The following is a 27,110-nucleotide window of genomic DNA, read 5'->3' on the forward strand; positions in this document are numbered from 1 at the left end:
ACAGCCCTGATCTTTCTCTGTTTCTATCCTTTTATTCCTTTATGACAAGCGATTCACTGGCTGCTTCTTCACATCAAGATCAAGAGTTTTTCTTCGCTCAGTTTAATTCATTCTGTGGAAATTGTTGCCGCGTGATGCCATAGCAACGACTCCCGTCTGCGAAGGCGATCTGAACCACACAGTCTCACATCCACTCGCCAAATAAATAAATAAAAAGGAGCGCTGTCACAAAGAAATGAGAAAAGCTCCTGTACAACACAAATATCTAAGACATCTTCAATGGTGTGATTGCAGCAACAAGGAAGAACAGATTTTCTGGAGAATTTTTGAAAAACATGCTTCACAAGCCACGGGTTTAATACCCAGATCATCATATCCTAAGAGAGGATACCAAAGCTGAGCTCGCTGCTTTGGCAGATCCTATAAAATAAATAAAAAAGCAATATTTGCACAGAAGGATGTATATTTCTCTCGTTAAAGAGGCGCTACACATTTAGGGATGTCAGACACTGACCTTTATGTGTCCAGGAGTACAGCGGGAGGAAAACACCACAGCTTGTGTTAATGGAGCGTCTATAAATAACACTGAAGACTTACAGTTGAGGATCGGTAACCAGGTCACACGACTTCAACGTTTCACTGTGACGGTAAACTAAAAGTTCTCCAAGAGGACGTTTTGAAAAAGACGAGTGGATTCACAACAACCCCGAAGAGCTGTCTGACCACTGAAAATACGAAATGGCAAAACTTAACAGGTTGTTTTATATCCTGGAGTTTAAAAAATGATCAGATAGTTGAGCTCAAAAGTGTAGGAAACATACTGGATTGCAATGGTTCCAAGACTCCTTTTGAGAGGACTTTGAAAGAGGAGAACGGAGCCTCCAACAAGAGAACAAGTCATTGGTTCGGATATGTGGACGACAGCTGGGTCAAAATCCAAAGTCAAGAAACATCTTGCTTGATCCTTGATCCTGAGCCTTTTTTTTTTTTTGGAGATCCGGAGAAAAGGAAGTAGGACAGAAATCAAGAAACAACTCACCACCATGACTGAGAACATTAACAAAGTATTGACCCAACAAGCCACTCTTCTGGGTCCAGTGAGTGAGATATCGTTCTGAAATTCAATTATCTGGTATTTTACAAAATAATGCAAATAATGAATAGAGCTGAATCAAAGTTACTCCCAGTCAGCATACAAAGGTTTTTCTCATCTCAAGAAACGAAGTATAATTTAAAGGGATAGTTTGCCTCTTTTGACATGAAGCTGTATGACATCCCATAAGAAAACGAGCCAAAATGAGGCTGGAACTCGGCTCACAGTAAGCAGCAGGGGGTAAGAAAATATTCATAAATGATATTACTCGTATGGGATGTTATACAGCTTCATGTCAAAAGAGGCGAACTATCCTTTTAAGAGAAATATGCAAATTTACTGTACCAAAGGCCAAAAAAGAAATGAAAAGGAGATGCATATCTGTTGTTGGGCTTTCATTATGGAAGGATGCTAATATAAATGTAAGAAATTGTTTTTGGTATTCAAAATGATGGTTTCTAAAGCAATTTTTGAGGGCTACTAATTTGTGAAGTATTTTGTTAATTTATGACTTTGCTTCATTATTCTTCTATTTTGACTGCCACTTTATTGGATGCAATTATGTTTTTTGTATTTTCTCTTTTGACTATTATTTTTTCTTCTACTTTAGTATTTGTAAAAAATATAGGTTGATGGGTAGCTTCATTTTGTTCAACAGGACAGGCTTAAATATAAGCATTACACTTCAGCCTGTGCCTTTTCAGTCACTTAAATATGCTATGATTGTACTGAACACATCTGTTGTTTGCTGTGTGACTGAATAAACAAAACAAACAAACATCAACAGCAGCTTCACGAGGGAGGATTTTTTTTGGAAGAACCGAAGTCTCAACAACGAGTTGCACTGAAAACCTCCTCAAACCTAGCCTGGCGACGCCATCCTACGTACATCCGCCCAAAGATTTTGGCTCCGCACATAGTCTGGCCCAACCCCCCTACCTCGGTTCGCTCAGTGTTTCGCCAATCAGCAAACAGTTGAGAGTGGTGACGCAGAACTCACCCGCGGAGTCCATTGTAGTCCATGTAATTGTAGTTCAACCGCAGCGGAAATAAACATGGCGACGGAAGAAGAGACGCTAGAAGCTATCCATGAAGTTGTCTCAACTCTGGAGAGCATTACACAAATAAAACAAGAGCAAGAGGAATGCCTCGTCAACTTTGTTAGTGGCAAGGATGTTGTAGCTCTCCTTCGGCGCATAACCTACGTCATTTCTAAACATTACCGATTGGTTAAGGGAACTCCAATGAATTTAAGTTGCTGAGTAAGGTCCCACCCTCCATGGGAACGGATTCCTCTTGGGTTTTCCCAGACTGTTTGACAGAGTCAACAGTCGGCTTTCGCCCAGGCTACCTCAAACCACCCAGCAGAACACAATCTAGTCGTCACTGGATCTCTACAACATCGGACTCCCGACAAATGTCGAGGAAGAAGAATCAAGGATGCACTTCAAACTTGTGTATACCCAAAGTTGGCATCCAATAGAGAGGAAAAAGAAGAACGGGCGTCAGAAAGTTATCATTTCGTATGTAGCAGGAGTAGGGTTGCAAAATACCCGGAAACAACTTTCCATGGGAATTTAAGGGAATTAACGGGAATTTAAGGGAATAAACTAGGAATTTTCAAAATTGAAGGTTGGCTCTTCTAGGGAACTTAAATATAGTTGAGGAAAGTATATTTTAGCATAATCTTGACTAAAACAAAAAGATGGAATTCCTCAATCACATGCACAGAGCACACTGCTTACTGCACGGCTATTGAGACCACACCCCCTAGTGGCACTGTGCATGCCTCCATCACATGTACAGAAGATTTCTATAAGACTGGACCACACTTTTGAGCCTGCAGCACAAAGACTATTGAAGGCACACATTTGAGCCTGTGGACTTAACAAAGTGAAGTAAGTTTTGATGATAATCTGGGGGGGAAGGTGGGGGGGCATTTTTGAATGAGTGGGGTTAGGGGATGGGTAATATTGAACCCAAGACTCCTGTTTTTGTTCATCCATGAAACCAGTAATTAGAACGTGTTCTACTCTACTTACAAATAAATCTGTTGAAATATCTGTTGAAAACATTTTGTATGGATGTTTTCTTATGACTTCTGTTTATATTTATGCTTGGATATAATATATTCCCAGTTAGTTCTCCTAAATTCCCATTAGTTCCCATAATTCCCATTATTCCCATGGAAAGTTTCCAATATGGAATATATCCAAAATTCCCAAGCTTAACTTCCCATGGAAATTTACCAGAAACTAAGCAGGAGTGTCTGAGAAACATTAGGATGTTTCTCCAAACACAACATCCCCGTCGTACAGAAACAGACTCATCCTAAGGAAAAAACACTCGAACACGAGCTGAGCGGCGTTGTATATACAGACTTATACTGTGGAAATTGAACAGTCTCTTCACAATTGCATGGCACTAAACAGAAACAGTTCTTCAGGTCAAACTCAGCAGTCCTCTGACAGCTCAAGGACTCTTTTAAGGAGAGTTATGTCCACAATCTGGACAAAGACGACAGGATTTGAGAGATGAGGAAATCAAACAGGAAAAAACTACTTTAAACCAAAGAGGTGGCCTCAGGTACGGCCTACCTAACGCTTGAGCCCCTTTCACATATTCATTGTCTAGCCAAGACTGCTGCCCCTTCGTTCGTTGTTATTTTTTTACAGTTCCCGTTCACCTTTTGTCAGTTAGTTTGGGCGCTGTTACACAGACCCTGAACTCTAACCTCAGTTTAGTGTTTCTATGCTCAAACTGTGGGATCACACCTCTGTCCATTTCTAATCCTCTGAACCAAATGTTAAACACATCTCACTATGAGTAAAAAGAAAAGCACTGACTGTATAAAACTAACACGGCTGAATGTATCTGGAAGTATCATCATTTGTTTGCTTTAATAAGGATCAGATCAGCACAATAAAAGCTTGTTAGTTTGATTAAATTATTACCAGTCAGGTCCTTCTTCTTCCATCTCTTCGTGTCTTTACTGGATTTGACTGTTTTTAGCCCAAAAAAAACCCACAACAAAATCTAACCAGACAACAATGGACTTAAACAGTGTTCAGTGGCTACGATTCGATTATAAAACAGTTATTGATGAGTCTTTAATGTATATTGATGCACTTTTTCACAACATTTCTTTTTGTCTCACTGAATAAGCATTCATAACTTGCAATTTTGAAAAACTGTGCATTTGTAATAAGAAACAAGAGTTGAATTCATTTCCATTATATTTTATTAAAGGGATAGTTTGCCTCTTTTGACATGAAGCTGTATGACATCCCATATTAGCAACATCATTTATGAACATTTTCTTACCCCCTGCTGCGTCCTGTGAGCCGAGTTCCAGCCTCGTTTTGGCGTTGACGAAAATAGTCCGGCTAGTTGGCTGGGGCCACAAAAATAAAATGTTTTGCTTCTCAAAACAATATGCGTTCAAAAGAGTAATACATTTGCATCACAAAATCGTTCATCCAGAAAAGGTCAGACCTCACAATCACTTGGACCTATTTTCTTTCCCTTCGTATCACTGCGTGCTGTGTAGACCGAAGTGCAGACCGAGCAGTCCCCTGCTTCCAAGCAGGAAACACCGTAACAGGTGCGGCTGTCGGCAGGCGGCAGCACGCAGTGATACAAAGGGAGAGAAAATAGGGCCGAGAGATTGTGAGGTCTGACTTTTTCTGGATGAACGATTTTGTGATGCAAATGTATTACTCTTTTGAACGCATATTGTTTTGAGAAGCAAGACGCTTTATTTTTTAAACCCCAGCCAACTAGCCGGACTACCTTCGTCAACGCCAAAACGAGGCTGGAACTCGGCTCACAGGACGCAGCAGGGGGTAAGAATATGTTCATAAATGATGTTGCTAATATGGGATGTCATACAGCTTCATGTCAAAAGAGGCGAACTATCCCTTTAAACTAATTGAAAGGGGTGCAAACTGCAAAGTTACGTCAGGTGGAATCGAGTTAACCCCCAAATTCCACCGGATGAGTGTGTGTTGTGTCTGCGCTCCAGCACGGCAGCGGAGCTGATACGTTTCAATTCTCATCAATGACTGTCCACCTAATCCACCGGCTCCGTCGCTCTGGAGCCTCCACAACAGATTTTTGCCGGACGCCGAAGCACAACGCAGCAGCACAGAGCAGATCGTGTGAGACAGAAAGTTGCGCGCAGAAACAAAACATCCGTTTAATTTCCAAAATAAAACGTGTTCACGGAGGATCATGTTTCCCTGCACCACACCTTGAAAACGTCATAATAACTTGGCTCTTGTCCAGTTTGCTTTCGCCGCCGACGTTGTAGAAGCCGAAGTGTTTCCACACGTCTGCTTTTCAATCGGAAGGAGCTGTTCGGATCTCACGGCGAGGTGGGTAGCTGCGGTCAGCCATGTTTGTTTTCCTCCGTGCGGCGCGTACCGCGCTTCTTAGTTTCGCATTTTAGAACCGTCCGAATTACTTTGTTTAACAATCGAAATCTGTGAATCGAATCAGAATCGTCGAAGTCCGAATAGCGATGCATCTCAGAATTGGAAATTTCCCCCACCCCTAATGTGAATCGATGGAAACTCAGTTACTGCTTCCTTCATGTAAACCAGTGGAAACACAAAATACAGGCAATTTGGAATAACCCAGAAGTAGCTCAGTTTTCCCTCAAAGTGCAGTTGTGTTTTCAGGTGAAAAACAAGCATTTTCCATGTGGATGAAAGGCTAAAATGGAGTGAAACAAAATGGCTGTTCGGTTGTGTTGAACCTCTTTAGATCCTTTTAATTTTCTGAGAAAAACATTTCCCACAAATCAGTTTGCGTCCTGATGAAATGGGTCTTGATTAGAGGCATGTTTACAGTAGCAAAAATGATTGGAGAAAGATTAAAGATCACAGCAGCCCTGGATTTGAGTGTAATTGTTCTGACAAGTTAAATTGAAATTATGCAGTCGGAATAGCTGAAGTGGAATAAAAGTATGTGTTATTAACAAAAGTCCACGCTTTCCGTCTTTTTTGCGCTGGGAAGCTCTGTGGCAGCACATCAACAGAAAGAAAATGCAGAGTACATTGAGGCTGACACTGCATCTGGAGCCTTGTTTGTTTATGCTAATTATGCTGATGTTTTCAGATTGATGCGCCAGTGATTGAGGTATAAATGTAACCAATGGCAACTTCAGTCTAATCTGATTAAGAGTGTTTCACACACTCTTTAGAGACCGTGACTTTGAGCCACACTGCTTGTAATCAGTCAGATGGCCCTACAGGAGTCCCCTCTGACAAAAGAGACACTTGGGACTGAACAGCCTGAAGCAGGTCGACTCTAATTTGTTTACTCAGTTGTGTATTATCTAATGGTCAGATGGTCTGGAGTGCCGGCTTAATTTTTGCTTTGATTACAATCTAAGATCTTCCTGTTGTTTTGAGACACTTGAGCACACTCGTGTAACCTGGACACGAGCCTCATTTTGTCGTGTCAGAAGCCCATCAGGTGAGAGGAAGAGGAGTTTGTCCCTGAAGTCAATAGATTATGTGATTTAGACCCCCTACACACACCGTCTCATCAGAGCTCAGTTTGAGGGACTGATGTCTGTGGGTTACCTATCGTTAACTCACCGCCCTCCTGGCAGGGCTCCCATGAGGAACATTGTCAGCTTTTGTGTCCGAGCACGCACATCACTGTTGACGAGCGTTTGTGGGAATGACGGCTCGCAAAGAGGAAACGCCGGCTTTTTAAATGTCATTTCTTTTTACCCAGCCACGCCCTTATAATTGCTGCTCCTCAGGACACTTTATTGGAGACAAACAAACCGACCGGGGTTTTGTTTATGTTCACAGGATGATGATGATGATGATGATGATGAAAACTGGTCATAGAGGGTTTGTGTGTAAACTAGACGGCAAGAGAAAAATGACATGGGAAATACTGAAAGTGACAAATGTTCATGCTCTGGTGATGGATCCTCCAGAGGCTTTATGATTCTTTTTCCAAAGGGAGCAAAGCAGGAAATGGTGTGACATTGACAAAGAGCCACAAAGTCCACAGAGAGAAGGGTTTGTGATGGATGGATGGGCTAACGAAACGCTGGACACAAGTGGGATGTTTCCTACTGACAGCAAGCAACGGTTTCTTTTAGCCTTGTCTATTGTATTGTATTGTAGACAATACATTGTAGACTGAATTAATCCACAGAAAACAGGCCTGTTTCACAACATTCACTCTCAGTTGTTGTGAACTAAAAACCCCAAACCAACTGATGTACGAACCATTTAAATCAATTTTCTGTTAAGTTTTGCATTCAATATAAACACAAGAAACTTGTGCTAAAGAAAATAAAAAAATAAAATAAAATAAAGGACCAGACTCAGTGAATAATTCCCTACACTCCGTATTATATAGATCAATGAGCAGTGCTGACCAACATATCATTGGGGTCATCAGGTGGGAACCTCCTTTCATCAGTGTTTCGTCTAGTTGGGCCCACGACACCTCCAGGAGGCTAGACAATGACCACTGGCGTCCCAGAGTCACCCCCCTAATGCCAGCCAACACTGCCCCTCACACCACAACAACCATAATCTACCTCAGCCTCTCACCAACTGCACACCAGTCACAGCGGGGTGGGGATGCAAACCCTGGTTCGGGTAGGGGAAGAAATAAAAGAGGTAAGAAAAGCAGGAATGGGATTCAAACCCTGGTTCGGGTAGGGGTAATGAAAATATAGAGGGTGCCAGAGGTGGAGGCAGGACAAGACACACTAGCAGATTCAGCAGACAAACTCACCTAAATAATCCTATAATCACTAACAATGCCAGCAAAAACAAATCCATACAACTCACTCCAAGCCAACTCACCCAAAATGGCCGCCTGGTTTCAAAAGGATCACATGTGCCAAACCCTCCACTTAAATAGCTTGAACTTCTTCTTTGCATAAACAAGCAACACTGCAGTGGCAAAGGCTGTAAAATACCGCTCGCTGCCAGACAAACTGTCATCAAACTTAAAGCTTCAGGCTGTGTTCGAAACCGCAAACTACATACTTCCATACTACATACTGCATACTCCTCAATCAGACAGTATGCAGAGCGTTTACCCACAATGCATTTCGCTCCTGCCCGAGCCGAAATCAGCCGGCCTGAAGCTGATTTCGCTTAAGCTCTAAACTCTGTAAACTTTAGCAACATTTTAAACATTTTCAGTCGAGAAAGTAGTCGTTTAGATCCCCAACGTGTTGAAAATCTGACAAAATACCGGCTATTTACAATTTTGTTCCAACGAATTTGGCGCTACTAAAGCTAGCCGTAGTGAGCAACCCACTTCCGGTTATTTTCACAAAATAAAATAACCGTTGCCTTTTATCATAGGGAAAGCCATTACGATACGATTGGGGCTTTTGTTTTGAAAGCAGGAAGTGAACCTACCCTCGTTGTAGCTAGCTTGAAACTGCCGCTTAGACAGGAAATGACGATCGGCGACGTCACGTTACGTTGCATCTTGGGTAGTTTGAGTATGAGTAGTAACCTCATGATGCATACCCAACATTTCGGAGAATCTAGTATGCATCCGGGAACTTAAAAAAAGGTAAAGTTAGTATGAGTAGTAGGAGAAGTATGCGGTTTCAAACACAGCCTCAGTATGCTTCTCCGTCGCTATCCGTCAATCTGTCTCCGTAGTCACGGAGAGGCTCTCCGTCCTTTGGAAGTTCTCCGTCGGGATGTCGGATACGCAAGGCAATTCACCTCCCGATCAGTAGGCGGCGCTACGTTAAACGACTCAATCTCACGACGTCTATCGTGAAAGTCGTTGATTGATTGTTCACCTTCCGGCTCCGTTCCACTCCTCACAGTGAACGATGGCGAGCGAGAGAGAAAGACTGTTGTTGGAGTTGGAGCTTGTTGATATTGAAATGCAAATAATTTTGACCAAATGTTGACCGGCACACAGTAAACTCTTTCAAAAATGGCGTTGTTGTTGTTGTGAGAGGAAGGCGCTAAACCGGAAAAGTGATTCCGGAAATGATGTTGTTAGCCGACCAATCACAACCCTTGCGGTCTCCGTCTCCTCGATGGATAGATAGGAATTTTGAATTTTGGCCGATGCACACAAGCGACTGAGAGCGTCTCCGGGAGGGTCTCTGTCGACGGAGAGATCTCTCCGTAGGCGACCATAAAATCAGCCTTTACTCCCAAGTGTATCCACCCATAAACGACCCCATTGGACACTGAAAAAGTTCTTCTGATATCCCGCTTTGTTAATTATCTCCTCTGAATTGTCCTCCTTATATGACACAGAGTCTATGACTGTGCAGCTGTCTGCGTCAAGGCCAAAACAAAAGTACAGCTTACACTACAGGTGCTGCTCTCTGGCTTTCTGCTGTGTAAAGTCATCTATAACATCTGTAAGGTGAAGCTGGCAGGCCTCAATCCTTTTCCACTCCTTTATAGACATCTTCTGAGCCCTCTTTATTGTAGCATTTTGTAAGTATCTGTCAGCTGTGGAAGTGTTTCTGAGTAGTTTCACATGTCTGTGACTGTTCTAATGCAGCTGGATTAGTTGTATATGTTGTATTTATGCCTGTGACTGGTGCAGAAAAAATATGCAGGCGATAATTACCTATAATGGACCCTGAATTCTAACTCCAGGATAGTGTTTTACAGTCAATTTGTAGGATCAGCCTTAACGGCTCATTAATTAGCAGATCTTGCATTCAGCAGCACAATTTAATTTCTCCGTTTTCCATCAGATTTGACCATTCATTGCCGAACAAAACTAAACCTAACCAAGCAACAGAGTGGTAGTAAACAACCTTTTGCATTCTCATAAGAATGTGAGACCCGTAACGCTCATGAAATTGGTGAAAAGGTGATGGTGGCCGTGGTTCTTCTCTAACCCTTAACTAGTAATGTTGAAACTTGGACCCAACCAGGGAGAGACGAAAATGTTTTTAATAAGTGTTTTTGTGTTGTTAAGTGAACCAAAGTCTATCTGGGTCGAACATGCTGTGTGTAATCATGCAATCCACCCCCCTCCTTCCTCCTTAAGAGAACTTTGTGGCTTGTTAAAATTAAACACACACGAGTTGCACCTCCCTCCTGCTGCCTGTAGAGGCAGTAGTTTATGATTTATATTGAGGGATGCAATCAATCTATGTTGTGAACCCAACGAGCATTTCTTCTGTGACTAATTTCTTTTAATGGAAAACAATCTCTTCAGCAGAGACAAATGAAACTTGTATTTTCTTTATTGTGAGCAGTTGAAACCACCAACAGTTCAGCCAGAGATTTAACCGCCTCAAGCTGCTCGGTTCAAACCGGGATGAGAAGCGGGCCACACTCGCTTCCTCCAATCTCCCCCCTCGGTTCTTTCTCTTTTTCCTTTTCAAACTTTCAGTCTTCAGTCACAACTGATGCTGGAGGCACTTTATCAGATTGTGCACAGCCACAAAGGGCTTTTTTTTTTCCCCACCTCGAACATGGCAGCACCTGTAAACAGACTTGGTTTCTCCTCAGACACGTTGCTATAGAGACCATCATCCGCGATGCTTTCAGCAGTAAAACTAATTCAAGGCTTTGTGCCGTCTGTTTTGGAGTGTTATTACTGGACCTGTAATAATACAGGCTTACTCTGTCTGGGGTCAAGCTTTTGAATTTGATAATCAACCTTCCTGGTTGTAGATCGATCGGGCAACATGTCCTTTCATCTTCTTTTTGCACACTAACTGCTGTAAAACAGCTCTTAGAAAATCTGGACTAACTCCATCCTTCTCTACTGTATAGATTCTTTAAATTATGGGCTCTTAACAACATAATGTGTTTAGAAAAGAGGACATCTGTATGTATCAGGCTTATACAGCTCAGGGATCATCTATAAATATCACTTTATCCAAAATATATCCAAATATAGATCTTTGCCTGAACGCTGCAAGTATCCGAGTATTTTCTGCTCTGTCCAAAGTAATCTGATTTACAGAAGTCTGCATGTGGAACCTGAGCCATTATTGGCTCTATTTGGGGTACTACAGAGGATGTGCTGACGTCTCTCCACCTGAACCCGCAAATCTGTTCCTGTACAGATCGAGTTACTTGAACATGGCCTTTGATATGAACTACAGTCGGAGACACTTACACTTACAGGGTAAATAAATAAAAGCTTCGCTGTTTGAGGTCTTATCGACAGTTTGACTGAATATTTACACGACAAAAACTTAAATCTATTGCTTTGTGGACGCATCTTTCTCTCGTGTTACAGGGTAAGTACAGGGTGTCACCACATGTTGTGAAGTAGTCACGACACACCACTGTTGCATCGGATTTAAAGAGGCTACAATTAGGAGGTGGGAGGGTTAAACTGTCTCCTTGTGCTCTGTTTGTGTTTCACGGGATATTCATTACAATAGAACTGGTTAAGGTTAGGTAGGACAAACTACTACGAACTACTCGAATCAAAATATTTGTTGTTGTGAAATACTGGAATTGGGGTCAGATTTCTCCTGAAATACTTTACTTTGAAAGTTATGCAGAGTGGCATGAGAAAAAATATTTATAAATAGACTATAATAAGGAAAAGATTAGTTTGTTCTTAAACCAATGCCACTAAGGTCAGCATAGCTGCAGTAGAGCCACAGATAATGAACATGGATGTTACAGCCAGGATCTATTAAATCCAGCATTGCACTCTATTTTATCCTCTGACGCCCCTACTCTCACACAACCTGCCTCGGGGTAACTCCATTTCCCATCAACAACATCCGTGTCTCTGTCGAGATCCATCTGAGCCGCACAGATTGAGGTCTAATAGGAACCAACCGGGGCTCAGCTCTCTTACATCTATCCCGCTGTTGTCCAAACGTCCTGCTGCTGAAGGAGAGCCGGCAGAGTGACGGCTCTTTAGAAAGGCCACCTGGAACATGTTAGCAGCTTGTCAAGGCACATTACCTTCATGGGGCCGGGTGGAGGGTTTTAGGGGCTGCAGCATCACCTGCCTTTTTCTCGGCCTTGAACCTCTCTGATCCGCCTCCTTGTTTCTGACATTTCTGCCTGCTGATACCAGAGTTCTGATGAGAACTAACATATTTCTCCAGTTTTAGCTTCTCTTCATTGGCTCCCTGTTAAATTCAGAATAGAATTTAAGGTTCTCCTCACATATAAAGCTCTCAATGACCGAGCTCCATCATATCTTAAAGATCTCATCGTAAGATATTTTCCTAACAGAGCACTTTGCTCCCAAACTGCAGGTTTACTTGAGGTTCCCAGAGTTTCTAAAAGTAGAATGGGAGGCAGAGCCTTCAGTTATCAGGCCCCTCTCTTGTGGAATAAGCTGCCAGTAAATGTCCGGGAAGCAGACACCCTTTACACTTTTAAGACCAGGCTTAAAACTTTCCTTTCTGATAAAGCTTATTGTTAGGGATGGCTCAGGTGATCCTGAAACATCCCATAGTTAAGCTGCTATAGGCCCAGACTGCTGGGGGGCCTCATCTGTCACACCTTTCCTCACTTTACTCTCTTTTTCCCCGTTTATTTTCTCTAATAATATTATGTACATGTGACATTATTGTGGTCATTAACTGGTGTTTCCCTGTTCCAGCAGGTATCCTTTGAATGGTGTTACAGTGGGTTTTCCCCTCTTTTCTGTCTTCTCAAACCCCAGCTGGTGGAGGCGGATGGCCCCCCTTCCTGGTTCTGGTTCTGCCAGAGGTTTCTTCCTGTTCAAAGGGAGTCGTTCCTCTCCACAGTCGCCTCAGGCACGCTCAGGATGGGAGATTGGACTGAAGACAAGTTTCAGTGCAATCTGTTGGTTTCCTTAGCTAGGAAATTGTTTTTGAATTGACTCTAAATGAATGAATTGGATTATTTTATAGATAATTATGATTACAATGAATTGAGTTCCAATTGGCTTGAATTGGACTTTATTATTTAAGTGCCTTGAGATGACATTTGTTGTATTTGGCGCTATATAAATAAAACTGAATTGAATTGAATTGATACGTGCCAGAGGCCTTTGCTTTGCTTTACATTCCTGCTTTGTCCCAGTGTTTCCTCCTCTTTCCTTTCAGCCGTGGGATAAGGTCTCGGGCCGACAACGGGGCTGGTGCGCGAGAGAAGAAAGGCTAAGTGACTTTCTGTTGTCGAGCTGAATGTGGATGTTTATCAGGACAGAGGCAGCTTCGCTGCTTTGTGCTGGAGTATTGCAGGTCTTTTTTCTGCTTTTGGTCACGTTTCACATCACCCACACACTGTAAGCATGAACCAAAACAGATCGTTTCCTCCAGCAGGCAGACAGACGGCTTAAAAGAGTGACGGAGGAGACGGGTTGGCACACGTGTTGGGAGTGTGATATCAGCTGGGATTGCAGCTTGAAAGCTGGAAGATGAAAACAACCTTTTTCTTTTTCTGATTAAACAAAAAGCTGTTGAAGCCAAACCAACTTGACATGATGTCAAGCCTCTTCGATATTTCTCAACTGATGAGATCTGAGAGTTTTTTAGTTTTTTTTGGAAAAAGCAAGAAAATAGTAGGATTTCAGGAGACAACTCTTACAAACGCACTGTGAAAATAAACCTTTGTGTTGTTGTGTCTCTTGATCTAATCTGCTTCACACTGTTTTCATGTAAACCTTCATCAGATTGAAAGGCAAAAGCAATCTGAGCAAAACAAACGCTGAACACAATCTCTTATAATAATCAGCTTTTATTAACAGCACAAGAGGAAAGGCTCCTTTGGCCTCGCGCATCCTTGAGTAATAACCCTCGCTTTTTATTGAATTCGATGCCATATGACACGGCTCGATTGTTCAACTGTGAAGTTTTTCTTCTGACTTTGTAACGAATTGTGATGGACAGAACTTCAATATAAGTTATTTATTACAGCAGAGATGTTCCAGATGACCCTCTGTGATACAGGCTGACTGGCAGGCTGATGGAGGGCTGGATGGACTGAAAGGATTTAAGGAACTCCTTCGATGCCAGTGACAGCTGAGGTGAGTTCAGCGGGTTTGATCTAATTGTGTTAGCGGTTAGTGAGCGACAGCCTAACCTCCGACAAGTATTACTCCTGTGTCAAAGACCAAAGGGTTCATGTTGGCCTTTTGCACCTTGTTGGCCAGGAGACTTATACTGTTCAGGTGGAAAGACCCTCTCCCCCCTACGTATTCTCATTGGGTCAAAGAGATTATGCAATATCTTAAACTGGAGAAGATCAGATACTCTCTCCAAGGGTCTGCTCAGAGATTCTATGCAGTCTGGCAGCCTTTCTTGACATTTGTAGAAAAAATGGAAGCCGAGAATGTAACCCCATAGACCTGTTTTGTGCTGTGTCTGTTTTTTTTGTTTGTTTGTTTGTTTTGTTGTTGTCTTTTTGTGGGCTTTTTTGTTTTTTTGTTTGCGTGTCTCTCTGGTGGGTCTGGCGGGTGGGGTGGGTAGGATGGGTGGATACTGGGGATTAGACTAGATACAGTATACTGTTTGTATTATGTATATTGTGAAAATATTCAATAAAAAGACCTTGATCAAAAAAAAAAAAGACCAAAGGGTTGAAGCAGTTGGCTTTGCTGGAGCGAACGGTATGTCTGAAAAGTGGGGCAATTTATAAATGGATCGTCCCATTGGTCAGTACGTCAAACTGCTTCAATGCAAACTAAAAATGTTTAATTAGACGGGCATTAACTTTCCTCTGCAATAACTTATAAGGCACCTTCAGAGGTTTAAAGTAATTCTTGAGTTTTCCCAATGAAGCCCCATTTCTTTCAATTTAGTTTCCCAGTCCTGAGTTTGACCAAGTGTTCTTCACTCAGCAGAATTTACCAACGCTAGCCCCAGGCCGTGTGTCAAAAAGGTGTAAGAGAAGGAATGCATGCGACGTCATCCGACTGCTTTGATAGCTGCGGACTGTTTGAACGGCTAAAACACACGACAAATTTGGAAATAGGTCGGGTGTAACCAAAGGTGGGTAGTAACGAGTTACATTTACTTGAGTAAGTTTTAAATCACTATACTTTTACTTTGACTTGAGTAGATTTGTGCAGCAGAAACTGTCCTCTTACTCTGCTACATTAGGCTACAATGAGCTGGTTACTTTTCTTCTTACCTCTTTGGTATTCTACGCCTCATTATTTTTATCCCCCCGCGTACGCCTCATTTTAATGTTTTATTCTGACAGAGAGAGAGACTTCCGCCAAAGGCTCTACCACCTGACTGTGTTCCACCAATCAAACGCAGCCGTGCAGTCTGGTCATGTGACCGTACTCAATCTCAGCGGCGGGACGGGTTAGCTTTACAGTTTACAGTCGTAGCAAACAAACAAAGAAACAGATGAAAAATGTCAGAATCAACGGTGGGAAATGAAGACACAGACGAGGCCTTATACTGAAAGCATGTTTACCTTACAAAGAGTGAGAAACAGCAGCTACATTATGTGTCTTCTGTGTCAACCAAAACAAACGCACATTTCAGCAGAAACTCAACATCTAACTTGAGGAAACATGTAGCGGTAAGTTTCCTAAATTCGTTTCCCCCCATGGATAGATGAATGTTTGTTTTTCAGGTTACATATGGGTTACATATGTTTTAAACATTTCATAATTCTCTTTTGTATTTTTATTGAAGTACTTGAATTTACCTGGATTATTTTAATGTAAGATATTTTGTAATTAATTAATTCATTTGCCTCTGATTTGCCTAAAGATGATTATTTAGTATTTTTGTCTGTCTGATTGATTGCTTGTGTTAACAAATAAATCAGACGTTACTCAACAGTTACTCAGTACTTGAGTAGTTTTTTCACCGAGCACTTTTTTACTCTTACTCGAGTAATTATTTGGACAACTACTTTTTACTTTTACTTGAGTCATATTATTCTGAAGTAACGGTACTTTTACTTGAGTACAATTTTTGGCTACTCTACCCACCTCTGGGTGTGAGGCAGCAGGCAAAGGCGGTGACTGGGGCATGCCAATATGTGGCGTTGCAAGCTGGCTGTAGGGATGTGGAATGTCACCTCGCTGGCGGGGAAAGAGCCTGAGCTGGTGTGTGAGGTGGAGCGATACCAGCTAGATGGAGTTGGGCTCACGTCCACACACAGCGTTGGCTCTGAAACCAAACTCCTGGAGAGGGGCTGGACTCTGACATATCTGGAGTTGCCCGTGGAGAGAGGCGTTGGGTGGGTTTGGGGATACTCACAAGCCTCACTGGGGCTGCAAGTTGTAGGAGGGAAGGTTCTAACTGTTGTTTGTACATATGCATCAAACAGCAGCTCAGATGACTCGGCCTTCTTGGAGTCTGGGTGGCGTCACCTGGGGATACCATTGTTCATCTGGGGGTCTTCAGTGTTGGCAATGATGGAGGAACCTGGAGAGGCATGATTGGGAGGAACGGCTCCGAGTGGTGTCTTGTTTTTGGATTGTCCATTACAAACACTATGTTCGAGCACATGGTGGCTCATAAGTGTACTTGGTACCAGCCTTCCTCAGGCCAAAGATCGACCATCGACGATGATGATTGAGTCGGATCACCAGGTCTGACTGCCGGAGAGACGGGATGAAGGTCAGTTCTTCCAAATCCGAGGCCATGGGCCTCAACCGTAAAAAGGTGGAATGCTTTCTCCGAGTTGGGGATGAGTCCTAGCTTCAGGCGGAGGAGTTTAAGCATCTTGTTCACGAGTGATGGCAGGTTGGAGTGAGAAATGGACAGACGGATTGGGGCTTCGTCAGCATTAATGGGGGCGAAATCAAAGCTTTCAATTTACCGGTCCATCTTTGTTCCAACCTGTGGTCACAAGATCGTGGATACAAGCGGCCGAAATGGGCTCAGCCTTAGAGATAGGGTGAGGAGCTCAGAGTAGAGCCGCTGCCCCTCCACATTGAAAGGAGTCAGCTGAGGTGGTTGGGATGCCTCGTGGTTGCCTCCCTTTGGAGGTTTTCCAGGCACAACCTACTGAGAGGACCTAGGACTGTCTGGCAAGATCATATATCCATTCTGGCCTGGGAACGCACGGGGAGAGGGATGTCTGGGTTTCCCTCCTGGACCTGTTGCCTCGGCGACCCAACCTCAGGATAAGCGGATGAAAATGGATGGATGGATGATTTTTTTTACATGTCTACGTTGTAGTTCGAGAAACTCGATCGGAGAAGCTCCCAAAACATTTTAACTGTGTAACGACTGTGTTCACCTTCATGTCTTCAGGCTTAGTTTCATGAAGTTTTGAAACTGGCCAGATGTTAATGTCAACATGCTCTACAGATTCTTTGTTTGGTTTAATTTAGGATAGAAAAGCTGCTTACCATCTACAGGAAGGAAGTAGTTTAATATCTATGGTTAGAAGTCATGTAACGACCAGTCGACATGACTTAAACCCTGAATCATGAATAGTAAAATGTGTAACCCCTAACCATGTATTCTTAATGTTTAACCCCAGACAAGTAGACGGGTGAAAGGACGCCTGATGTCTTGCGTCCCCTCCTACTTCCTTAAAGGCGTTTGTGGCCTCTACGTCGTCATAAAGCATCGAAAATATGCCACCGAGTGAGATGTAGCAGCCAGTTTATATTTAGAAAAGGAAACGAGTCAGAACAACAAAGTAAGCGTCCCTTTTTTTTAACCTTTATAGTTAAAATGCAGAACTTACAGAATCTGTTTTTTGAAGTGAAATACTTCTTATGGCTCCAACAGACTTAACTCGTCCTCTAAAAAAAACAAAACTAATCATGAAGTTATTTGGTGGTTTGAAGGTTTTTATTCCCTTTGAACTGTGGGATTGTCGACCTGATCAGAGTACATTCAAATCAGGACATTTAATTAATTAAATCTGTAACCTTGAGCTGATTTCAGCTGTTTTTCGCTCAAATATCTGCAGTCAGCTGGATGTGTTTTTCATCTTTGTAAATGATTGGCGCTGCACAGGGTGGGATAAAATGATTATGAAATCAATGAAAACTTACCTTGAACTCTGTCCCAAACCATCAGCGCTTTGCACACATCATCATCCACAGGAAAGCAAATGAACTAAAGGTAGGCATGCGTTGGAGAGGAGAACAATTCAAAGCAGTTGTAAACTCATGCAAAAGAAAGCGGCACCAAAACAACGTGAGAAACATGCAGCACTGATGAAACATTGATTAAAGCTGCAGTGAATTGGTGAAATGAAACATGCACATAAGAGGTTTTCTCAGCTATGTTGAGGCGTGGGCATCTGTGGCAGCAATGTGAAAGCTTTTACCAGTAATAACTGCTGCACCCAAGACTGAGTTATTATGTTGTTTTTCCTTTTGCTCTCAAATTGACTACAGCTATAGAAGAAATTCCTGCCACCAAGTATTCTCATGACTTCAATAACCGCAAAGCATTAGAAGAAATTACTCATGTTGGACTCTGTGTATGAGATACGTTTTTCGACTATCATGAAGTCTTGATTTCTTTATATTTAGCTTCCAAACAGCCAGACTGACTTGTAATATTTTAAAGTGGACTTGATGAATAGTTTTTCAGGCTTTCTGAAGGTCTTTCGAAGTTTTCTTTGGACATTTTCTGCTTTCTCACCAATTTTCAGAGGAATGTGTTGTTTAGTTTAAGCCATTTAGCACTGATCTATGAATCATTGAGGCATTAAAGATGCCTACTCAAGGGGTGAACCAGTGTTGTGTCCACACATAAGACAATTTAGCAAAGAACCAGTTTTAAATTGTATCTGGCTACTTAATCTGCTGTTCTTAAGGAAGGGAAACAGGGAGAAAAGGCTGAGCTGTGCCAAATGACACAAGAAGTGGACTGAAAATCAGTGGCAGCAGGTCTGATGGAGGGATGAATCCTCCCCAGAGCCCGGAGCTCAACATTACTGAAGCAGTGTGGGATCATGTTGGCAGAAAACGGAACAAAAGGCAGCTCACATCCAAAGAAGAGCTTTGGGATAGTTTCATACCTAGGGCTGTCCTCGCAGGTGTGGCGTCGCTTTTAATCCAGAATGAAACCCAGGACAGGACGACAGTCAGGATACAGGGGATATAGGTCTGGATGGTGAAGTAGCCCATCCTTCTGCTGAGGTCAAAGTAAACCGTCATCAACACATAGTCACCTGTTGAAACAGAGAAAATGCAGTGAAGGAGGAGGTAGAACGAAGGGTCGGAAGGTTTCCGGTTCACTCCCCGTCATAGAAAATATCTTCGGCAAAGTAATGAACCCCATATTTCCCTCTAATGTGTTCCTTAATTTAAGTCTCCTTGGATAAATGGATGTAGTGTAACAGTACTAAAACTTATCTGAGCCCATTTCAGTGAATGATGTCAGCCAGGTTTTCTCTGACACCATTAAAAGCTGTTTTAAGACCTAATGTTCTCAGGAAAGCGACTTGACAACTCGTCAAAGTTGTTAATATCGGTCATGTAAGACTTCAAAAACGAATTTACTCCTGTGATGGTTTGGAATTGGGTATAATTCCCAGTAATCTGCATCAAATGGACTGGCAGGAGACAGGAAAGAGAGGAGATGCAGCAGCTGAGCGAAAGAAAATGTCATACGATTAAGACAGAGGAAGAGATGGAATTAGAGAAGGAGAAATGTATTACAGGAGCCTGGAAATACAATTTTTTAGTCTAATACTGAGTCCGAAGGTGCTCATTGAGCCCCATTTGGCAAAGAAAAGCCCTTTGATCTGTAACCTGGACTAAATAACTCCTTCATGAAAGCTGCTGCCACTCCATGAAACAATGACCGAAAGGAAGCAGAGGAGGAGGACTCTTTGTCTTCTGCTCATCCTTGACTCAGAGAGGAAATCATCTTTATAATCATAATGTACAGAGAGTAAACAGACGGGCTGCAAACTGCTGAACCTTTTAGGTTGTTCTTTTCTGTGGTTACGTGTTGTTCTGGGCTAAAAAAAAAAAGGATAAAATTAGCTTGTTTAGGACGTTTTTATTCAATCGTTGGTTCTTTAAATCCAACGGACAAACAATAAAATGAGATGTGACAAAGACGATCTTCATCGCCACACAGCAGATCCAACTTAAAGTTTGTGCTGTTCAACCTAAATGAAACCGTCTCATCTGATTTTATGTCCCCGTTATGTTGGCGACACGGTTCTGCAACAGCAGCCCAAAGGCCAATTACAACTGGAACCACAGAGGTAAATAAAACAGCTCATTGTTTCATGTATCAGGGTTTTCTTATGATCGTCCATTTATCCATCCATCATCTGCTGCTTCTCCAGGGGTCGGGTTGGGGGGGCAGCAGCTTGAACAGAGAAGCCCAGACGTCCCTGTTCCCGGCCACTTCCTCCAGCTCTTCCCGGAGGACCCCGAGAGACTTAGGCTGCGGCTACACGAAAACGTTTTTCACTGAAAACGATACTTTTTCTTATCGTTTCGCTGTCGCGGCCACACGGAGCCGGCGTTCCCACTACCCCAAAACGATAGTTTTTGAAAACGGGTTCCAGAGTGGGAAAGTTTGAAAACGGCCTCGTTTCGTTTCCATTGTTACAGCTAAAACGTTTTTGCGTCAGTCACATGTTGACGCTGTGAGCCAATTTTAACACTTCTCTATTGTCTCACAGCGTGGCGTGACACAGTGGCGTGTGTACTGCATCGTTTCATCGTTTTCATCCGTTTTCGTCTGGACAGCAGCGCGTTTCCGTGTGGTCGCAAGAATTTTCGTACCCGTTTTAAAAAAAAACCTCGTTTCGTTTCCGTGTAGCCGTAGCCATAGTCTCTCCAGCGTGTCTGGGTCTTCCCGGGGATCTCCTCGGGAGGCGTCCGGGAGGCATCCTAATCAGATACCCGAGCCACCTCATCTGGCTCCTCTTGATCCAGAGGAGCAGCGGCTCTACTCCCGGATGGTCGAGCTTCTCACCCTATCTCTAAGGGAGAGCCCAGACCATGGACGTCGCACCCGTGGGGGATGGGGGTGTTTCAACAGCCCCGCTTTTACAGCAAGATGATTTCACCCCCCCCACACACACACACACACACACATTTTTCAAAGGTTAACCCGTTAGCCCACCCTCGTAGTGCACCAACATACAAAATGGAGCGTACCGCAGCCCCCTTACGCTGCACGAAAAGGCATTGGTCAAACTGAACGGACATTCACCCAATCACAGACTGTTGTCAGCGACCTGGCCGCCGGCCCGGGAAATTTGATGTTACGTCAGAGACGGACTATATTGTGAGACTTACGTGCCAGTCGGAGCTTCTGTCACTCACTGATGGCTGACAGTGAAAAACATTGAGAAGAGAATAGAGAGAAGAAGGAGACAGATGCCAAAAAGGAAAAGGCAGCAGAAAACTGACTTCTTTTTCAAGTCAAGTTGTCATTTAAGTGAATGCAGAGGAAGCCGGCTCTACGACCCCTAAAATCAACCCCATCTCTCTGTCGGCAGTCTATGGACTTGATGTGGTGCTCATATGCCACCCCTGGAACACCCCCACATTTAAAATCACAGCTCCGCCCAGACACCCTGCGGAGGAAGCCCATTCGCCCGCCTGTATCCGCAATCTCGTTCTTTCGGTCCCTACCCACAGCTCGTGCCCACAGGTGAGGGTAGGAACGTAGATTGAGCGGTAAATCGAGAGCTTCGCCTTCTGGCTCAGCTCCTTCTTCACCACGACGGGCCGATGCAGAGCCCGCATCACTGCTGACGCCGCACCGATACGCCTTTCGTCCCTCGCTCATGAACAAGGCCCCGAGATACTGGAACGCCTCCACTTGGGGAAGGATCTCGTTCCCAACCCGGAGAGGGAATTCCACCCTTTGGTCTCGGATTTGGAGGTGCTGATTCTCATCCCAGCAGCTTCACACTCGGCTGCGAAACCGCTCCAGTGAGAGCTGAAGGTCACGGCCCGACGACGCTAACAGAACCACATCATCCGCTTAAAGCAGAGACCCGATTCTGAGGTCGCCAAACCGGACCCCCTCAACCGCCTTGCTGCGCCTAGAAATTCTGTCCATAAAAATTATGAACAGAATCGGTGAAAAAGGGCAGCCCTGATATAACTTCCTCTGTTTTAAAAAGATCACGGGGTCTGAAAGCTGAAGATCACGGCCCGACGACGCTAACAGAACCACATCATCCGCATTCTTATCACCGTATACATCTAATATACAGACGCTGTAACATGAAGGGAGGCAGCAGAGTGTCTCTACACCCACAGATGCTGGGTTATTTCTGCTGTAAGTGTGCACTGTGGCAAACGAGGCCTCTGTTTCCATTTTGTTTGGACAGCAGCTCCCCCTCTGATTACACACTTCTGCAGAACACTTATTAGTTCAAGTTCTGCTGCGCCATACGGTCGGCTCTTATTGTCTGGAAGCTGCCAGGGAAAAATTCATGGGAAAACTGTTTCATTAATGAGCTGAGAAGCTGGAAGGTTGTTATTGAGCCTGTTTTCAGCATGTTTCTCTTCTCATACTGAGCTTCAACGTTTTCTGAAGTTTTCAAAGGATAATTTGTGTAAACGAAGGCATCACAGCGAGATGGTCTTTAATAATTCAGTGATGGATTCTTCGAAAGCATTCACGCTCAATCATGATACACTTGATACTTTGGGATACTTTGGTCACAAACTAAAGAATTTTCTTTCCAATTATTTGAAAAAAAGCCTCTAAATCAGTTATTTTCCCTCGTTGATGTTGTGGACCGAGCGGTTCTGTTTCAGAGGTTGGGTATAATGAACGAGTTTGCCAAAAAACTGACCTTTATTGCCTTTATCTCAGCACTTATTTGGGGTTTCCTTTAAAAACTGCTGTCAAAGTGACATCGATACCAGTTTAACAAGGTCTTAAAAGTATCTATCTTTCATTACGCTTATTTTCCAGCGTATAAAATCATACACATCCTTTAGCTAAATTGATAAACTACGTTAATTAGTATTTCACTGGTCTTCAAACTACAGATATAGTGAAAAAGGACTGGTTTGATCCTGACATACGTGACACGATGTTAATTTGAGCAACACATTTAGTTTCAGTGGCTACTTATCTATTCATTCTATTTCGAATTATGTAAAAAATCTTTGATTTGGAGACGATTACAACGTTGCTGGACTCTTTTTGTAGGTTTTATGTTAAGTTATTTTTAAGAACTATAATTATTAATCATAAAAATTGGCTATTAATTAGTTTTTAAAAGAAGAAAGTTGTGTTTAAAGTTTCTCATGGGGGTAGATGGTCAGTTTAACCCAAGATGGTCCAACTTGATCCCTGACCTGGATGGACACACCCCATGGTAAGATTTCCATTATAAGACGGCATATTTTGGTCATAGATTAATTCTTATTAATTAAATTGATAGGACACCACCTTCATTTTTGGTTTTATTTCACTTCTGCCTCATTTTGTCTTGTCTTGAGAACCAAATAATTCGGAAAATACAAAAATAAGGCTAATTTTACCCCTTTCTGATTGGCTAAAACAACAACAAAAGATATACCCTGGGCGGACGTCAATTGTTTTTTTTATCGTGATACAATATCGCACAGAAGCTGAGATTTTAAATTTAGCAAACGTTATCTCAAGTAAACAGGTTGATTTATTTATCAGTTTATGATGCTAACCAACAAACCACAGCTTGCTTCCTTTTATGTTGTAATCTCAAGAGAACAAAAGACAGATTTCTAAAGAAAATGGGATAAATGGACTCAATGATGCAGGAATGAGCTGTATCTTTATTTTCTTGACAGTCACAGTATTGGCCTGTGTTGGTCCTTTATAACTAATTAGTCATTAGCATTCTGAGGTTGTTGATGAGCAATTTGCTCTTTCAAAACTGCACAGGAACCATATTTTAAACGTCCGTTGTTCAGTCTGAACCATCAACATGTTGGTGGTAAGTTTGCCTTTGAAATATTCACCAGTGAGCTACAACAGTGGCTATAAAAAAGTTGTTGGACAAACACTATACTGCCAAAAGTATTCGCTCATCTGCCTTTACACGCATATGAACTTAAGTGACATCCCATTCTTAATCCAGAGGGTTTAATATGACGTCGGCCCACCCTTTGCAGCTTCAACTCTTCTGGACAAGCTTTCCACAAGGTTAAGGAGTGTTTATGGCGATTTTTGACCGTTCTTCCAGAAGCGCATTTGTGAGGTCAGACACTGATGTTGGACAGAAGTTCTGGCTCACAGTCTTTGCTCTGATTCATCCCAAAGGAGTTCTATCGGGCTGAGATCAGGACTGTCAGGTTCTTCCACACCAAACTGGCTCATCCATGTCTTTATGGACCTTGCTTTGTGAACTGGTGCGCAGTCATGCTGGAACAGGAAGGGACCATCCCCAAACTGTTTCCCCAAACTGTTTCCCCAAACTGATTCCACAGAGTTGGGAGAATGGAACTGTCCAAAATCTCTTGGTCTGCTGAACCATTCAAAGTTCCTTTCACTGGAACTAAGAGGCCAAGCCCAGTTCCTGAAGAACAACCCCACACCATAATCCCCCCTCCACCAAACTTTACACTTGGCACAATGCAGCCAGACAAGCACCGTTGCCCTGGCAACCACCAAACCCAGACTCCTCCATCAGATTGGCAGATGGAGAAGCGTGATTGGTCACTCAAGAGAACACGTCTCCACTGCTGTAGAGTCCAGCGGCGGCGTGCTTTACACCGCTGCAACCTACGCTTTGCATCGCACTTGGTAATGTATGGCTTGGATGCAGTTGCCATGGAAACCCATTCCACGAAGCTCTCTACACACTGTTCTTGAGCTAATCTGAAGGCTACATGAAGTTTGGAGGTCTGTAGCGACTGACTCAGCAGAAAGTTGGCGACCTCTGCGCACTGTGCGCCTCAGCATCTGCCAGTCCCGCTCTGTCATTTGTCACTGAATTTAATTATTTGGATGGGCGAGTGAATACTTTGGCAATATAGTGTATTTTTAACTTCTTCGTACGGGTAATTATTCTGGTTCTATTAAGGTTACAGCTGCAGTTAATGTTTGTGTAGGTGGATGCAGTTTATTTAAGAAGTTATGTGTCAAAGTTAAATGTTGGTGTTGTGTAGAGAGATGTTGATGTCTATATGGTGAACACTGTAGTCAGCAGTTTTTAGTCCCTTTAGTTTCATGATTGAGGGACTTCATGGAGGGAAGGGAAAGCTCTGCTCTTACTCTCCCCACCAAGGTTTATTCTGACCCAAAGCTCATCAATTTGATTGTTAAACTTGACGATGAAACGGGACGTGCCCTTTTCTGGATGCTAACTTTAGACGCTGGTATTGAAATGTGCCATCGTTTCAAGAAGCGACAGGGAAAAGCGAGGGTTTTTTTTGCTTAATTAGCTGGTGACCATCAATATTTTGGCCTGAAATGCCAGCTAACAGTTCATTAAGCCAGACCCAGTTGGGGGGAACAAACCTTTGGAGCGTCCTACATTGTTTTGTAGGTATCTGAGGAACACGCCAACATTTATAGCCTCCACTGAACCCCTCTAATTGTGTCTGAGTCCCTATCACGAGGGAAAAGTGGTAGAATAAACGTGTCACACTGCTAACGTGCGAAATTAACTACTGCAAAGTATAACCCTGTTGGTTCCTTCGCTGATGGCCTCCTTTCTCCTCACCCTTTCACCTCCGAGTGCATTTAAGACATAAGTTTTGCTGTGAGCGATGAGACTGAAATTAGAGAAATGAGAAGAGCCTCTTATAGTCTCAGAGCGTCTTCATTTATTTACCTCAACTAAACAGGCAACCCACTGTGATCTGGGTCAACAACATCATGGCCCGTCTGCATCACAGAGTAAGCCCAATGTCAGTGATAACCATTTATAAAACATTAAATTGATGCCTGCGGCCTCGAGCACACAGAGCTACAACTACCCGATTCTTTTAAATTAAACCTACCGCAGGAAAATGGCATAAAGACTCTGTCACACTCTGTGGTGATGAGCCAGCTGTGGATTTTCCTTTTTAAAGAAACACTTTACATCCAACATCTATCTATCTATTATGTTTAGATGTTAGCTTTTAACTTTAAGCTATCTTATACTCTTCAGTTCAGATTATTTAAACTAGTTAAAACAACCATAATTCCACAAAAATTAAGTACTGTATTTATTTACAACAGAACAAATAAAACATATTGAGATGTTTCTTCTATTTCATTAAAAATATGAGCTCATCTTGAATTTAATGGCAGCAGCACATCTCAAAAAAGTTGGTAAAGGTGAAACATCTTAATGGTGAGGTTCTCGATAAGCCCTCCCAGGGTTTCTAACCTCTCCATCACTGATTCATTGCAGCTTATCATTTATTATCTATTGTATATATATTTATTTATTTATTTTATTCTATTTCTTTCTGTTATGTGATATCCTCTTATTTGTAATGTTTTATTAAAGTGCAAACAAACAATATACAATAAAAGAGGCTTTGGAGCTTTTCAAAGACGACGCCGGTGAACTGATAATGACGACTGATTTGAGACGGAGGGGTCCCTGGTGGCTCTGTCCACTGCAGAAATGCAACGCTCTCTCTCATTTTTTTATGACATAAAGTAACAATAGGTATTTTTAACCAGGGATCTGATTATTATTGTGTGTGGAGACGGAGCTCCTGCAAGTGAAACAGGAAAAAGAAACGAGGTAATAAATGAGAAAGTGGCCAATTTTCTTGAACAGCGTGAGGTGGATGTGTAGGTTTGCAGCTACTTTTGAGCATCTCAGCAGAAAATTAGTTTGGCTGCGTTTTGACGATACAGCGGGAGTTCAGGAAAAACGTATAATTTATAAGGCTGCCGATGTGCCTCGGGATGAGAGCGCTCATCAGTCACCTTCTTTTTTTTGTGATCGGAGTCGGGAAGATGCAATGACGGTTTCCCATTAGATGGAAACAGGATGCCCTTATCAGTATTCACAGTGAGTGATGTGGTAAAACAAACAAAAACAAGTTGTTTGTTGCAGAATGTTTTGAGCTTAAAAAAGAGACGTACAGGATCTCACGCCAGCTCGGCTAATTTCCTCTGAGCTTCTTAATAATTCGATGCCACTCCCTGTTATCCCTCTCCTAATCATACTCCTGTTCCTCGAATATTCATGACCAGAGGTTCAGCTGTAAG

At 42.7% G+C, this 27,110-nt stretch overlaps 1 protein-coding gene across 1 annotated transcript in view; it reads right to left on the reverse strand.

The window, feature by feature from the left end:
- Window positions 1–27,110, reverse strand: part of LOC142391792 (gamma-aminobutyric acid receptor subunit gamma-3-like) — a 155,006-nt gene that overhangs the window by 16,297 nt on the left and 111,599 nt on the right. The window contains exon 8 of the mRNA XM_075477862.1: window positions 18,991–19,143. Within this exon, the coding sequence (XP_075333977.1) occupies window positions 18,991–19,143 (153 nt within the window). The remainder of the gene's footprint in view (window positions 1–18,990; window positions 19,144–27,110) is intronic.

This window comes from Odontesthes bonariensis, chromosome 11 (assembly GCF_027942865.1).
Source record: "Odontesthes bonariensis isolate fOdoBon6 chromosome 11, fOdoBon6.hap1, whole genome shotgun sequence".
NCBI lineage: Eukaryota > Metazoa > Chordata > Actinopteri > Atheriniformes > Atherinopsidae > Odontesthes > Odontesthes bonariensis.